The sequence below is a fragment of the Rhinoderma darwinii genome, chromosome 4 (genome assembly GCF_050947455.1).
Source record: "Rhinoderma darwinii isolate aRhiDar2 chromosome 4, aRhiDar2.hap1, whole genome shotgun sequence".
Taxonomy (NCBI): domain Eukaryota; kingdom Metazoa; phylum Chordata; class Amphibia; order Anura; family Rhinodermatidae; genus Rhinoderma; species Rhinoderma darwinii.
Window position 1 is genome coordinate 134933025 of NC_134690.1, and position 13064 is coordinate 134946088.

Below are 13064 nucleotides of genomic sequence, written 5' to 3' on the forward strand. Positions count from 1 at the left end.
CAGAGCAGTAGAATGGAGTTTAGGAGGCTCCTTTCCATACATCGGTGCGGGTCCTAGAGGTGGGACCCGCATCTATCTGACATTTATAACATATCCCGTGGATGTCATAAATGTCTCATGGGAAAGCCCCTTTAAACCTCAGCAAATCTGCAGAGTCAATGACGATACACATCCCTTCACAGCAACTGTGCTCTCAAGGCAAACTGACAATTAAGGAATAAGGTCAAAGTACTCTGCACAGTACTCTGACCTGGACCACAGTAGGGTTGTCACGATACCAGAATTTGGACTTCGATATCGATACTTTTGGTATTGAGAATCGCAACACTACACAAAGAACACTTTGCCAAAGAATAAAAAAAAAAAGGTTCTTCCATTTTCTGATGTGAGGTGCGTAGTGAGATTAATTTCTAACCTCCATGTGCCTCACATTAATAGTAATTAACCCCATCATGTTTCTCAGTCAATGGCCAACATGGGGTTAATTACTATTAACGTGAGGCACATGGAGGTACTAAATTTATAACACCATGTGCCTCATATTAATAAGTGGAAGATGTTTTTTTTACATCGTACACATCATAAATGACGCTATAAATTTTGTTGGTAAGTTTATTACGGTTGGAATAATACCGAATGTTTATATTTTATGTATTCAGACTTAATATTTACATTTTTAATTTTATTTAACACTGCTTTAGTTTTTTTTAACTTTTCGATTTTTAAACTTTAATGTACTGGCATATATCTATACGCCAGTACATTAGTCTGTGATTTATAGCACACAGGCAGTTGTTAGGACATACCTAAATATGCCCTAACAGGAAATATATGGGCAGACAGCCCAGGGTCCATTGAAGGACCCCAGGGCTGTCTGAACATATTTCCCTGTGACGTGATCAAATGCATATGCCCCTTCTGATTTTTCCCTTGAATGCTGGGGTCAGATTTGATCGCCGCATTCAGGGGAATAGCGGCGGCAATCAGGTTTCTTTGATCTCCACCGTTAGAGTGGGGCTGCGGCTTTGTAACACAGTCATTGCCCCGCTCCTGACAAGAGTGCACGCGCGGTCAGAAAGAGGTGATGCGGCCGGCGCTGCACTAATGAGCATCGGCACTGAAGACAGAACATGGTTGGCAAACTGCAAAACACCCCCATGTTCTGTCTTTAGTGCCGCCGCATCCGCTCATCAGTGCGGCACCGGCTGCATCACATCATGCTGACCGCTCGCGCGCACACTTGTTGTCAGGGACAGGGGAATGATTATTACACAGCCACAGCCCCACTCTAACAGGGGAGATGAGAGAAAACTCTGATCTCTGCCGCTATTCCCTTGAATGTCGTGATCATAGCTGCCCCCAGCATTCAAGGAGAAAATGAAAAGTGGGGATACCCATTTGATGGCGTCACAGGCAATCCCTGACACACTATCTAGGGACATACCATATACACTACCGTTCAAAAGTTCAGGGTCACTTAGAAATTTCCTTATTTTTGAAAGAAAAGCACAGTTTTTTTCAATGAAGATAACATTAAATTAATCAGAAATACACTCTATACATTGTTGATGTGCTAAATGACTATTCTAGCTGCAAACGTCTGGTTTTTAATGCAATATCTACATAGGTGTATAGAGGCCCATTTCCAGCAACAATCACTCCAGTGTTCTAATGGTACATTGTGTTTGCTAACTGTGTTAGAAGGCTAATGGATGATTAGAAAACACTTGAAAACCCTTGTGCAATTATGTTAGCACCGCTGTAAACAGTTTTGCTGTTTAGAGGAGCTATAAAACTGACCTTCCTTTGAGCTAGTTGAGAATCTGGAGCATGACATTTGTGGGTTCGATTAAACTCTCAAAATAGCTAGAAAAAGAGAGCTTTCATGTGAAACTCGACAGTCTATTCTTGTTCTTAGAAATGAAGGCTATTTCATGCGAGAAATTGCCAAGAAACTGAAGATTTACTACAACGGTGTGTACTACTCCCTTCAGAGGACAGCACAAACAGGCTCTAACCAGAGTAGAAAGAGAAGTGGGAGGCCCCGCTGCACAACTGAGCAACAAGACAAGTACATTAGAGGCTCTAGTTTGAGAAATAGACGCCTCACAGGTCCTCAACTGGCAGCTTCATTAAATAGTACCCGCAAAAAGCCAGTATCAACGTCTACAGTGAAGAGGCGACTCCGGGATGCTGGCCTTCAGGGCAGAGTGGCAAAGAAAAAGCCATATCTGAGACTGGCTAATAAAAGGAAAAGATTAATATGGGCAAAAGCACACAGACATTGGACAGAGGAAGATTGGAAAAAAGTGTTATGGACAGACGAATGGAAGTTTGAGGTGTTTGGATCACACAGAAGAACATTTGTGAGACGCAGAACAACTGAAAAGATGCTGGAAGAGTGCCTGACGCCATCTGTCAAGCATGGTGGAGGTAATGTGATGGTCTGGGGCTGCTTTGGTGCTGGTAAAGTGGGAGATTTGTACAAGATAAAAGGGATTTTGAATAAGGAAGCCTATCACTCCATTTTGCAACGCCATGCCATACCATGTGGACAGCGCTTGATTGGAGCCAATTTCATCCTACAACAGGACAATGACCCAAAGCACACCTCCAAATTATGCAAGAACTATTTAGGGAAGAAGCAGGCAGCTGGTATTCTATCTGTAATGGAGTGGCCAGCGCAGTCACCAGATCTCAACCCCATAGAGCTGTTGTGGGAGCAGCTTGACCGTATGGTACGCAAGAAGTGCCCATCAAGCCAATCCAACTTGTGGGAGGGGCTTCTGGAAGCATGGGGTGAAATTTCTCCCGATTACCTCAGCAAATTAACAGCTAGAATGCCAAAGGTCTGCAATGCTGTAATTGCTGCAAATGGAGCATTCTTTGACGAAAGCAAAGTTTGAAGGAGAAAATTATTATTTCAAATAAAAATCATTATTTCTAACCTTGTCAAGTCTTGACTATATTTTCTAGTCATTTTGCAACTCATTTGATAAATATAAGTGTGAGTTTTCATGGAAAACACAAAATTGTCTGGGTGACCCCAAACTTTTGAACGGTAGTGTATGGGCAGACAGCTCAGGGTCTATTGAAGGACCCCAGGGCTGTCTGACCATATTTCCTGTTAGGGCATACTTAGGTATGTCCTAACAACTGCCTGTCTACCATACATCATAGGCTAATGTACTGGCGTATAGATACACTTGTTGTCAGGAGCGGGGCAATGGCTGAATTAGACAGCCGAAGTCCCACTGACTAAATTCATGTGTTACAATATTGCGGCCACACAGCTTAGTATCGAAATACATGAACAGAATTGAACCATTTGAGGGTGCACGGCATCTAAATAGTATTGATATTTCGATGCATCGTGCAACCGTGGACCATAGACAAACAGTAGCGCTAGAACGTTTGAGAACCCTTAGAACGGTCTAAGTGTATGTCCACACTGGGGCACAAATCAATACTGGTGCACCACAGAGCGGTATACCAGCATGGAATTCTATGCATCGTGTGCCCAATTTCTAAAGACAGCGCGTGCTATTTAAAGAATATGTTGCAGCTCTTCAGCTAAACTTAAAGCGGCATTTATGTAAATAATTTGTACTGCGTGTAACCTGAAAATATGAGACATGAGCCCAGAAAAATGGTGGTGGGGGAGGGGGTTGGAGTGTCAATCCTTTTTCATATCTTAAGGAGTTAAAGTGATTGTCTTATTTTCACCTGGTTCTATGTGCCCTATAAGGCATATGGACGTCAGAGGGGGAAATCTACGGTTCCAGAACCAAGCAACGGCGGCAATTGCTCTATTAGCTAGACCTTCATTAGTATGGCTGCATGTAATACTACATTCCCCCTGTAGTGAACACTGCATAGAGGAAGCAGCTGAACACAACTTTCCCAGGCAAAATCAGTTTGCTGGGTGTTTCGGGAGCCAGACCTCCAGGTATTAGTCGATCGCCACGGTTCTCATATCGAGACCACATGTACACGATGCATATTACGTGCAGATTTTCCTGAGGCAAACCTGCAGAGTAATACAGTACCAGCAAAGTGAACGAGCTGTAAAGGAATCTCATCTAGATGTTGCAGAATTTTTCCGCACGTAAATTGACCTTCGATAGGACTTTTAAAATCCACAGCATGTCAATTTATCTTGCGTTTCTGTCTAAGAACTATATTTGACAAGTTAAAAAAAATGCACCAAAAAATCTACACCTATTTCTGCATCAAAATGTAAAATGCGCACCTTGAAACAATATGGAGTGCAGATTTTACCTGCGGAATCACCTGTATTTATCTGCAGATTTTCTCCATGAAATACCGCAACGTATGTATATAGCATATGTAGTAGGTTATTGTCACACAGGGCGGATACGCTGCGTAAAAGCACACAGCATATCCACTTTGTGCGCCGCAGGGAATTTTGTCCGAAAAACCGCAGCAAATTGTGTTGCAGGTTTTCGGCCGGGATGTCCGCTGTGAAAAACTGCACATAAGAAAAAAATAAAAAATTTCATATTTACGCATCCTTTCGCCGTTCTGCAGCCTGTCCTCCTGGTATGACGTTTCATCCCATGTAACTGCTGCAGCCTATGATTGGCTGCAACAGTCATATGGGATAAAATGTCATCCCAGGAGGCCGGCCTGGATGAAGAGACACAGAATTCCGGGAAGCTAGAAGATTATTTTGAGTTGCGGTTTTTTTTTGCAGCGAAATCGCTGCTTTTCAGCTGCAAAAAAACACATCAGCTATTTGTTGCACGTTTTACGTCCCCATTGAGTCCAATGGGGAAAACCTGCAACAAATAAGCAGTGATTACGCAAATACAATTGACATGATGCGGATTAAAAAAAAAACGCACCACTGGTCAAATTCTGAGCGTTTTTTTTCCGCTCATCATTTACGCAGCGTGCGGATGAGATTAATTCACATCTTAGGCTTCGTTCAAATCTGCGTCAAGGTTCCGTTCCGTCGGAACGGAACCCTGACTGACGCAAACTGGAGCCAAAGGTTTCCGTTTCCATCGCCATTGATTTCAATGGTGACGGATCCGGTGCCAATGGTTTCAGTGTGTCTCCATTGTGCAAGGGTTCCGTCGTTTTGACGGGATGAATAGCTTAGGCCCCATGCACATGAACATACTTTTGCGGCCGCATTTCCCCCAAAAATCCACAGGGGGAATTGCGGCCCCATTCATTTCTATGGGTCCATGCATGGCCCAGGAGCCTGGACCACAGAAAGAACGGATCTGTCTTATTACGGCCGTGTTCTGCGGTCCAGGCTCATAGAAAATAATGGACGCGGCCATGTGCACGGCCTGTGATTTGACCCAATCACATGGCTACGGTCGTGTGCATGAGGCCTTAGTCGACTACGCTATTCATCCCGTCAAAACAGCAGAACTGTTGCACAACGGAGACAAACTGAAAGCATTTGCACCGGATCCGTCCCCATTGATGGAAACCTCCGTTCCGATGGAAAGCTCAGACGGAACGGAGCCCTGATGCAGATGTGAACAGAGCCTTATTCACTTTGCTGCTACTGTATTCTGCTGTGGATTTTCCACAACAAAGTCTGTTATGGAAACGTGCAGTATTTACGCTGCACGTGAACTCACCTGTAGAATATGTATACACACACACACACACACACACACACACACACACACACACACACACACTAGATTTTCTGCAATAGAAAGTCTGCAGCAGAATTTAAAAAAAAACGCTGGTTAAGGCCTCGTTCACATCTGCGTAAGGGCTCCGTTCTGTCTGAGCTTTCCACCAGAACGGAGCCAACTGGCGCAAACGGAAACCAGAGGTTTCCGTTTGTCTCCATTGTGCAGGGGTTCCGTCCTTTGACGGAATCAATAGCGTAGTCCAGTACGGTATTGATTTTGTAAAAATCTGTCACAGAAATCCGCACCAAACAGTGTGTTTTTTGCTGCGCGTATTGCTGCAGAAATGCTGGGGTTTTTCCACAGTGGTTTTAGGGCAAGTTCACACAGATTTTTTTAGCGCTGATGGACACAAAAACCACATCAGAATCCGGGCCAAAAGATGTCCAAAACCACGTCCCATTGATTTCAATGGGAGGCAGAGGCGGTTTTTTTTCCCGCTGCGGTTTTTAGCCGCTCGCGAGAAAAAAAAGCAGCATGCTCTTTCTTACCGTGGTTCTGCCCCCCATTGAACGGGAGAAAGAGTTTTTCGCTGCGTTGTTTTGCCCGTAGTGCTCAATGGCCACGGCCGAAGAACGCAGCAAGAAATTGAAGGCAGGTCAAAATCTGCCTGCAAAAAACCTCATTGTGAACAAGGCCTAAGTGTCATTCATTGATTATAGCAAAGTATATGTGGACCTGCGGATTTCTAGCGGTTTTTACTGCGTTATCACTGTAATAAACTCAACATGCGTAACACACGCCGCATCTCCACACAGAATACGCAGCATAAATTGACACGCCTCGGAATTGAAAGTCGCACCGCAGAACACTTTCCGCATGACTTTTCTGCGTTTCTTCCCCCCTGCAGCGCTCATGAGATTTGCAAAACCTCATTCCATTTTTGCAGCTACTGTAAATGCAGCGGAATCTTCACACAGAATTCTGCCGCGTTTACACTACATGGGAACCCAGCCTTAGGCCTTATTCACACGGACGTGTCCGTTTTGCGCGCGCAAAAGGTCCGTGTGTCATCAGCATAAGGTGTGCGGCTGCGTGATTTTCGCGCAGCCGGCATCATTATGACACTCTGGTTTTAGGTTTACTAACAGAAAACCATGTGGTGCTTTTCTGTTTTCATTCACTTACTTAACTACTGTAGCGCGCGGCACGCAGAAGTGCTTCCGTGTGCCGTGCGCGATTTGCAAAACACGGTCAAAATCTAGGACGTGTCGTGAGTTTTACGCAGCACACATACGCTGCGTGAACTTCACTGACAGTCTGAACGGCGCCATTCGTTAACATAGGTCCGTGCGACGTGAGTGAAAATCATGCGCATATCGTGGACGTATAACACGTTCGTGTGAATAAGGCCTTATAGTCCAAAGCTACATTGATAATACTGTTGGTTGCCAACGGAAACGAGCGACAAGCTTGTGGTCAGACAGATGCCATACAATGTAGCAGAGCTCCTATAATGAGTGAGATCCCTTGTATTTCCTACATCAGATTACTGTACAGTGCCAGGTAAACAAATGACAATTCTCAGAATGCAAATCACCAGAGAAAACTATGTGCAGACATTAACATGTATGGTTAGTGGGGGATTTCAGCTCTGAAGCTGTAAACGGTGCTTTGGACTAGAATACAAGCTGTAATTAAGGTGGACCTGTCACCTCTCCTGACAGGTCTGTTTTACTAAACACTTGTAAACCCCATAAAACAATTCAGGAGCATCTTTTCTTAGAATTCAGTGTTGTGTCATCCCTCGGTTATTCCTACTGGAAATATATGAATAAGTTGACAACTGGGTGTTATCATTCCCCTTGTCAAAAGGGTTTGTCCCTGTATTAGTATCACTCCGAATTGACATTGTTTGTAAGGACAAACCCCCCAACTGGTAACCGTTGTTAATTTATGATTACATTACCAGGAGGAATAAAAGAGTAAAAGTTCTAAAGATGTTCCAGAATTGTTATTTCATGGGGAACAGGTCCTCTAGAAGTATTGCAATGCATTCAGAAACTTACTCAACTTGTTATGCAGAATATAATTGGTATAATGGCATCTCCCAGACTAAAGGGGCACGAGTATCGATGAGTAGTGCCCCATACGACACGTACAAAAGTTCAGGGCCTGCGCCCACAAATGTTTTTTTCTTTCAGCGAGGGAAGATTGACGCGTCCTTGTGATACGCTGCGTCTTTACATGGAGAAATGGCGCAGGTGAATGACAGATTAGGACCACCACATACAGACTGGCAGAGGAAATACAGTGCCCCCTCCCCCCAATAAATACTGCTCCACTTCCAGCAGTGAAGAATGTGCCACCCCGCAGATCAGCCCTGGTTATGGCCATGGCTGGTGGATCATTAACTTTTACCACACCTGATAATTAGAGATCCAACAGGAAGCAAATGGAGACGCTGAATGTACGAAAGGACGAGGAGCCACATTTACTTCTATAAGCCATGAAAATGTGTCACCGTGCTCCGACAGGGGCCCCACCTGCTGCTGCACCAGCCACACTGCCCACAACAGTGGCCCACACCTGCGGTGGCCTATATAGTGGCCGGCACAACCAGTAATGGCTAGTGAGAGGGAAGAAGGAGCAGCTACCGATTAGGGGGAAGACACAGCCCAGTATGGACGGGGGATTATTCCGGTCTCTCGGACACCTCCAGGCCCCGGCAGGATTATTATTACACAGCACAGGCTTGGAAGCACCGGCTAACCCGGCCCGCAACACATCACATACACAGCGCAGTAGGCTACCTGTGATCCGGCGAGCGGATGAGGCAGCCCCCCGGCTTCGTGCTCCCACCACCGCTCTGGAGTCCCTGTCACCGGAAGTCCGCTCTAGGAAGTGTCCGCCGTCCAGAAGAAGAAATAAGGCGTTGCCCGGAATCAGTCCGCCGAGTTTACCTTTCGAGAGGGCGTGGCTACCACATACACAGGCAACAGATATAGGTCTAGTGGGAGTTGTAGTTTGTAATGAGCTTGAATCTAATGGCAATGAGACAGTGGTTAACTACATTTCCCGAAGGGCTTTGCGAAGATGAGGCATACCATAACAAACATGCTGCTTGTCAAATAGCGGACGGAAGTCTAAGAGATAGAATGGTACTGTTAGCCAATCAGCAGTCCGGAGAGGGGCGGTCGTTAAGTGATTGGCTGTTGGGTGACAACATGCGGGCTGTACGGGGAAAGCTGTGGTGGAGCATAGAGAGTGATCCTGCAGTCAGCTGGAGGAGGCGGTGGCAGAGCATCAGCAACATCGGACGGAGCTGAGGTGTGCTCCGCTGTATGAGGTGAGACCGATGCTGAGCGTGTCCTACAGTCCCTGCTGCCAGTGCTATGTTTCATGCATGGTCCCGTATAATCGTGTTATTACATTACCTTGCAACCTGCCTCTCCAGCACCAGTCCATTCTCCCTGTGCAGCCATCGCTCGCCCTACTGTGGTCTCCATGGTAATCACAGATGGGAAGACACGGGCGATTTTGGTTGTATTATAGATCCGTTTATTTTCTATGGAGGTAGCATTATATGCGATGACCGGGTAATGTCACATTCTGGTTTCATGTCACATGCTTTAGCCCAGATGAATCCAGTACTGTTGCGAGGCGGCATCACCTGTGTTGGCATATGCCAGTGTATTGTCCTGTTAAAGAAGTGGGGCATATCCGTGCATGGTCGGCATAGGTTTTATATATATATATATATATATATATATATATATATTGTAATTGCTATTCTTCATCCAAAAGTTCATGTTTCAATTGGTGACGGTGCAACCACAAATAATGTCGCTGTATCAATGTGCGCCACTCAGAAAACCAGTGATGAAACATATTTATGAATTACTAAATATTAATAAGGTGATTTTCTGGCAGATTTTTTTTAAAAAGGTGGCATGGTTATATAATAACGCGTAATATACACACTTATCAGAATACTGTGCCGTTTCTTTTTGTCGAACAGACGAGGGACATAATAGAACTGCTGTGGCTGCTCCAGAAGCGAGCGCCAGTTTCATGGCGTCCTCCGTGTCCTCTATTTTGACGATTGTGGCTCTTAGGCCAACACTAAAAGCAATAGGTTCGCTCCCATTCATATGAGCGGCATTAGGTGGTTTATTCACACATTGCGATTTGTTGCAGATTTTTGAGCCAAAGCCAGAAGAGAAACAACTTCTGACGTTGGCCCAAAATCTGTGCCAAATCATGATGTATAAACATAATATATTGATACTTGACCTCCCTAATGAATTTCGTCATTTTCCAGAATTTCACAACGTAGCTTCTGAGTGGAGAAATATCTTACCTCATACCGATAAAGAGGAACTTGTTTTTCTTGAAAGTCGGCTGTGCAACCTTCATACCCCAATCCTTCGAACTTTACCAGTGTCTTAGTTCTATTGACACAAGTTTATTGTGCACTTGGGAAGATCAAGGAAAATGAAGATCAATGTTTGATTTACCCTGTTGTGATCCGTGCCAGCGTCCATGGCTCCAGTATGGCGATGGATGTGATGGCATAGAATTATTTTAGCCGGCGCTTCTTATGGGACCGCGCTCTACAACCTGCAGCTCTCCTGCTGTTGTAAGCCACGACTCTTAGCAGGGCTTCTTGGCACTTGTAGTTCACAGCGGCTTGGCATTAACCCGTTACCGATCCCTAATATACAGTACATGAGAATGAATTCCTATGGTGGGGACCATACATAGCCTTTTCTTACAGTACCAGCCTTTAGGCGTTCGAGTTACATTGAGTAATAAAAATCTTTTTTTTTTTTTTTTTTTTTTGCAACTGTTGTGCTGAAAAATCACTATAGAATAGGAGAGAGACGTGCGGTGAAAAAAGTTGAATGGCTAAAATTGTGTACAAATCACATGACGGTAATGAAGCGAGAATTGATTCGTACATACAAAGAATTGGGTGCTAGACCAGAAGTATGAAAAGGCGTAAAATTTTATTGTGGTCATCAAAAAAATGCAGAGCAAAACACCATAAAAACAAGTAGTGAACTGAATGGTACAAAAACAGGGGGGAAAATAAGGTCAAAGGACAAATCTAACAACCACCTTGCACCCGGCAACCCTCCAGCCAAAAGTAAAAAATGAGAATATACGTTGTAAATGAATGGTCGTCATACCTAGTTCCCTCCTCCTGAACGATCCTGCCAATGTTCCAGCGTTCCTGGCCCCGTTGCCATCTTTCCAAAATAGCTTCCACGGTCTGTGGCTACTCTTTGCAAACATAACTATTTTAGTAAATACAAGAAATAACAATTCTAGCAAATATTTTCTTAGAACTCTGTGTTGTGCCGTTCCTCTGTTTATTCCTCCTAGAAATGTATGAATAAATTGACAACTGGGTGTTACCATTGTCCTTGTCAAAGGGGCGTGTCCCTACACAGCCTCACTTTGTCAGTGCTCATTCGACATTACAGTGTGTGTAGGGACAGACCCCCAACTGGTAACACCCAGTTGTCAATTTATTCATACATTTCTAGGAGGAATAACAGAGGAAGGGCACAACGGAGAGTTCTAAGAAAAGATACTCCAGAATTTATTTTATTTTTTTAATAGGTAATACATTTATTGCCTTAAACGAAGATGTCAGGAGGGGTGACCGGTTTCATAATCGTTTCGGTCTATCACTCTGTATGTGTGAGTTCTGTCTTCTGGACATTAATGGCGACACCATTTTTAAAAGGGATTTATAGGTGTGAGAAATGAGTCTTTGTGTCTCCCTTTCCTACTAGTGTTTACTATTATTTTTCTTTTTGTTATTTTCTTATTTGTTTTCTCAGCCAAAAGTGTTTTGCAATATAAATAAACTGCCCTAAATAGCTACAGAACATAAATGTAATAGAAATCAACTATTGCTTTCACCTTCTACAGCGGCCCTGCTTTCACCATCTCCTAGAATTGCCCTGTCTGTTTTTTACTGCCCGAGGCTTTGGAATAATAAATGATAAAAGAAAGAAGAAAAATAACCTGGCGTAGAACTGGGATTTAATGTTGCAGTGAGGGAGGAATTTAGCATTCGCTGCTGCTTTCCCTGCTAGCAGTGCGGTCCCGTCATCTCTAATAAATATAATGCTATTTAGTAATGCAGCGTCTCGAAAGCAAGTGCTGTGGACGCTCCAACAAGTGACAGCTTTCCTGTTGTGTCCGTTCTTCGGTCGTTGTTGCTCCCAATTTACTCCTTGTTTATTATGCAGCTGAAACTTTTACAAGTGCTAATGTATTTTTCATACTAGATGGTTTAGTGTCGCAACAAAAGAATAGGTATAAATGGTTTTTATCCAATGCACTCACTATTGTGCCCTGGCAATGATCGACATTTCAGATCAGATCTGCTGTAAATGGAATCCTTCGCATATTTATCATTGTAATTTAAAGTAACCATAATATATATTTCTCAGTCTGATCAGCTGTAAAAGTTCCCTGGGAAGTAGTTGAGAAATACTGGTTGTGGGATTTTAGGAGATAATAAATAACTATAATATTGCAAGTTTTTTTTTTATTATTATTTATTGCAATATATGTTATTCTGTGCATGGTTTAATTGAGAAATAAAATGTTAGTTTGTTTTAAAGGAAAAAGTGCACCATCTGTAGCTTAAAGGGGATACTCCAATAAAAACCATACTTACCCATGTGAATTATCTGTAACCATGATGTCACTATAGATTTCTGAATAATTACATCAGGCACATTGGAAAATATTTACCAATTCAGTCTACTTCGTTCACATATCCGTTAGGGCTCTAGTCTGACGTTCCGTCGGAGTTTCCCGTCAGAACGGGACCCTGACTGACACAAATGGAAACCATTGATTTTCAATGGTGACGGATCCAATCCCAATGGTTTGCGTTTGCCTCAGTTGTGCAAGGGTTCCATGGTTTTGACGGAATGAATAGCGCAAAACGGCGGAACCCTTGCACAACTGAGACAAACGCAAACCATTGGGACCGAATCCATCACCAATTGAAATCGATGGTGATGGAAACGGAAACCTATGTTTTCCATTTGTGTCAGTCCGGGTCGCGTTCTGACGGGAAGCTCAGACAGAACGTCGGAACACGACGCTGTCGCAGATGTGAACAGAGCCTTAGATTTAGAGCGCATAAACTTAAATCTGGCACATTTTCTGACTGCCTGGTCTATCACAGTAGGGCACATTGTATAATAAATTTGGCGCATCTTGCTAGAGATGTTCGTTTTTAAGCCACACCCTTTTTCCACTCCACAGCATTTTGATGCACTTAAAAATATCTAGTGAGGCACAAACTTCTGTTTCTTTTGGCGCATTTGATTCATAAGTAGGTCTAAAACTTGATGGCTGAAATGTGCCACATTTTGGCGCGTTTTACGACAAGGACTAGGCACG

The 13064-nt window shown here is 43.7% G+C and overlaps 2 protein-coding genes across 2 annotated transcripts in view; one reads left to right on the top strand and one right to left on the bottom strand.

The window, feature by feature from the left end:
• PDCD10 (programmed cell death 10) overlaps nucleotides 1–8606 on the bottom strand; it is a 47734-nt gene extending 39128 nt beyond the window's left edge. The window contains exon 1 of the mRNA XM_075861575.1: nucleotides 8438–8606. The gene's annotated coding sequence lies outside the window, so the exon portion shown is untranslated. The remainder of the gene's footprint in view (nucleotides 1–8437) is intronic.
• A 252-nt stretch (nucleotides 8607–8858) lies between these two features.
• SERPINI1 (serpin family I member 1) overlaps nucleotides 8859–13064 on the top strand; it is a 33203-nt gene continuing 28997 nt past the window's right edge. Inside the window, exon 1 of the mRNA XM_075861574.1 lies at nucleotides 8859–8973. Coding sequence (XP_075717689.1) covers nucleotides 8969–8973 — 5 coding nt within the window. The 5' untranslated portion in view covers nucleotides 8859–8968. The remainder of the gene's footprint in view (nucleotides 8974–13064) is intronic.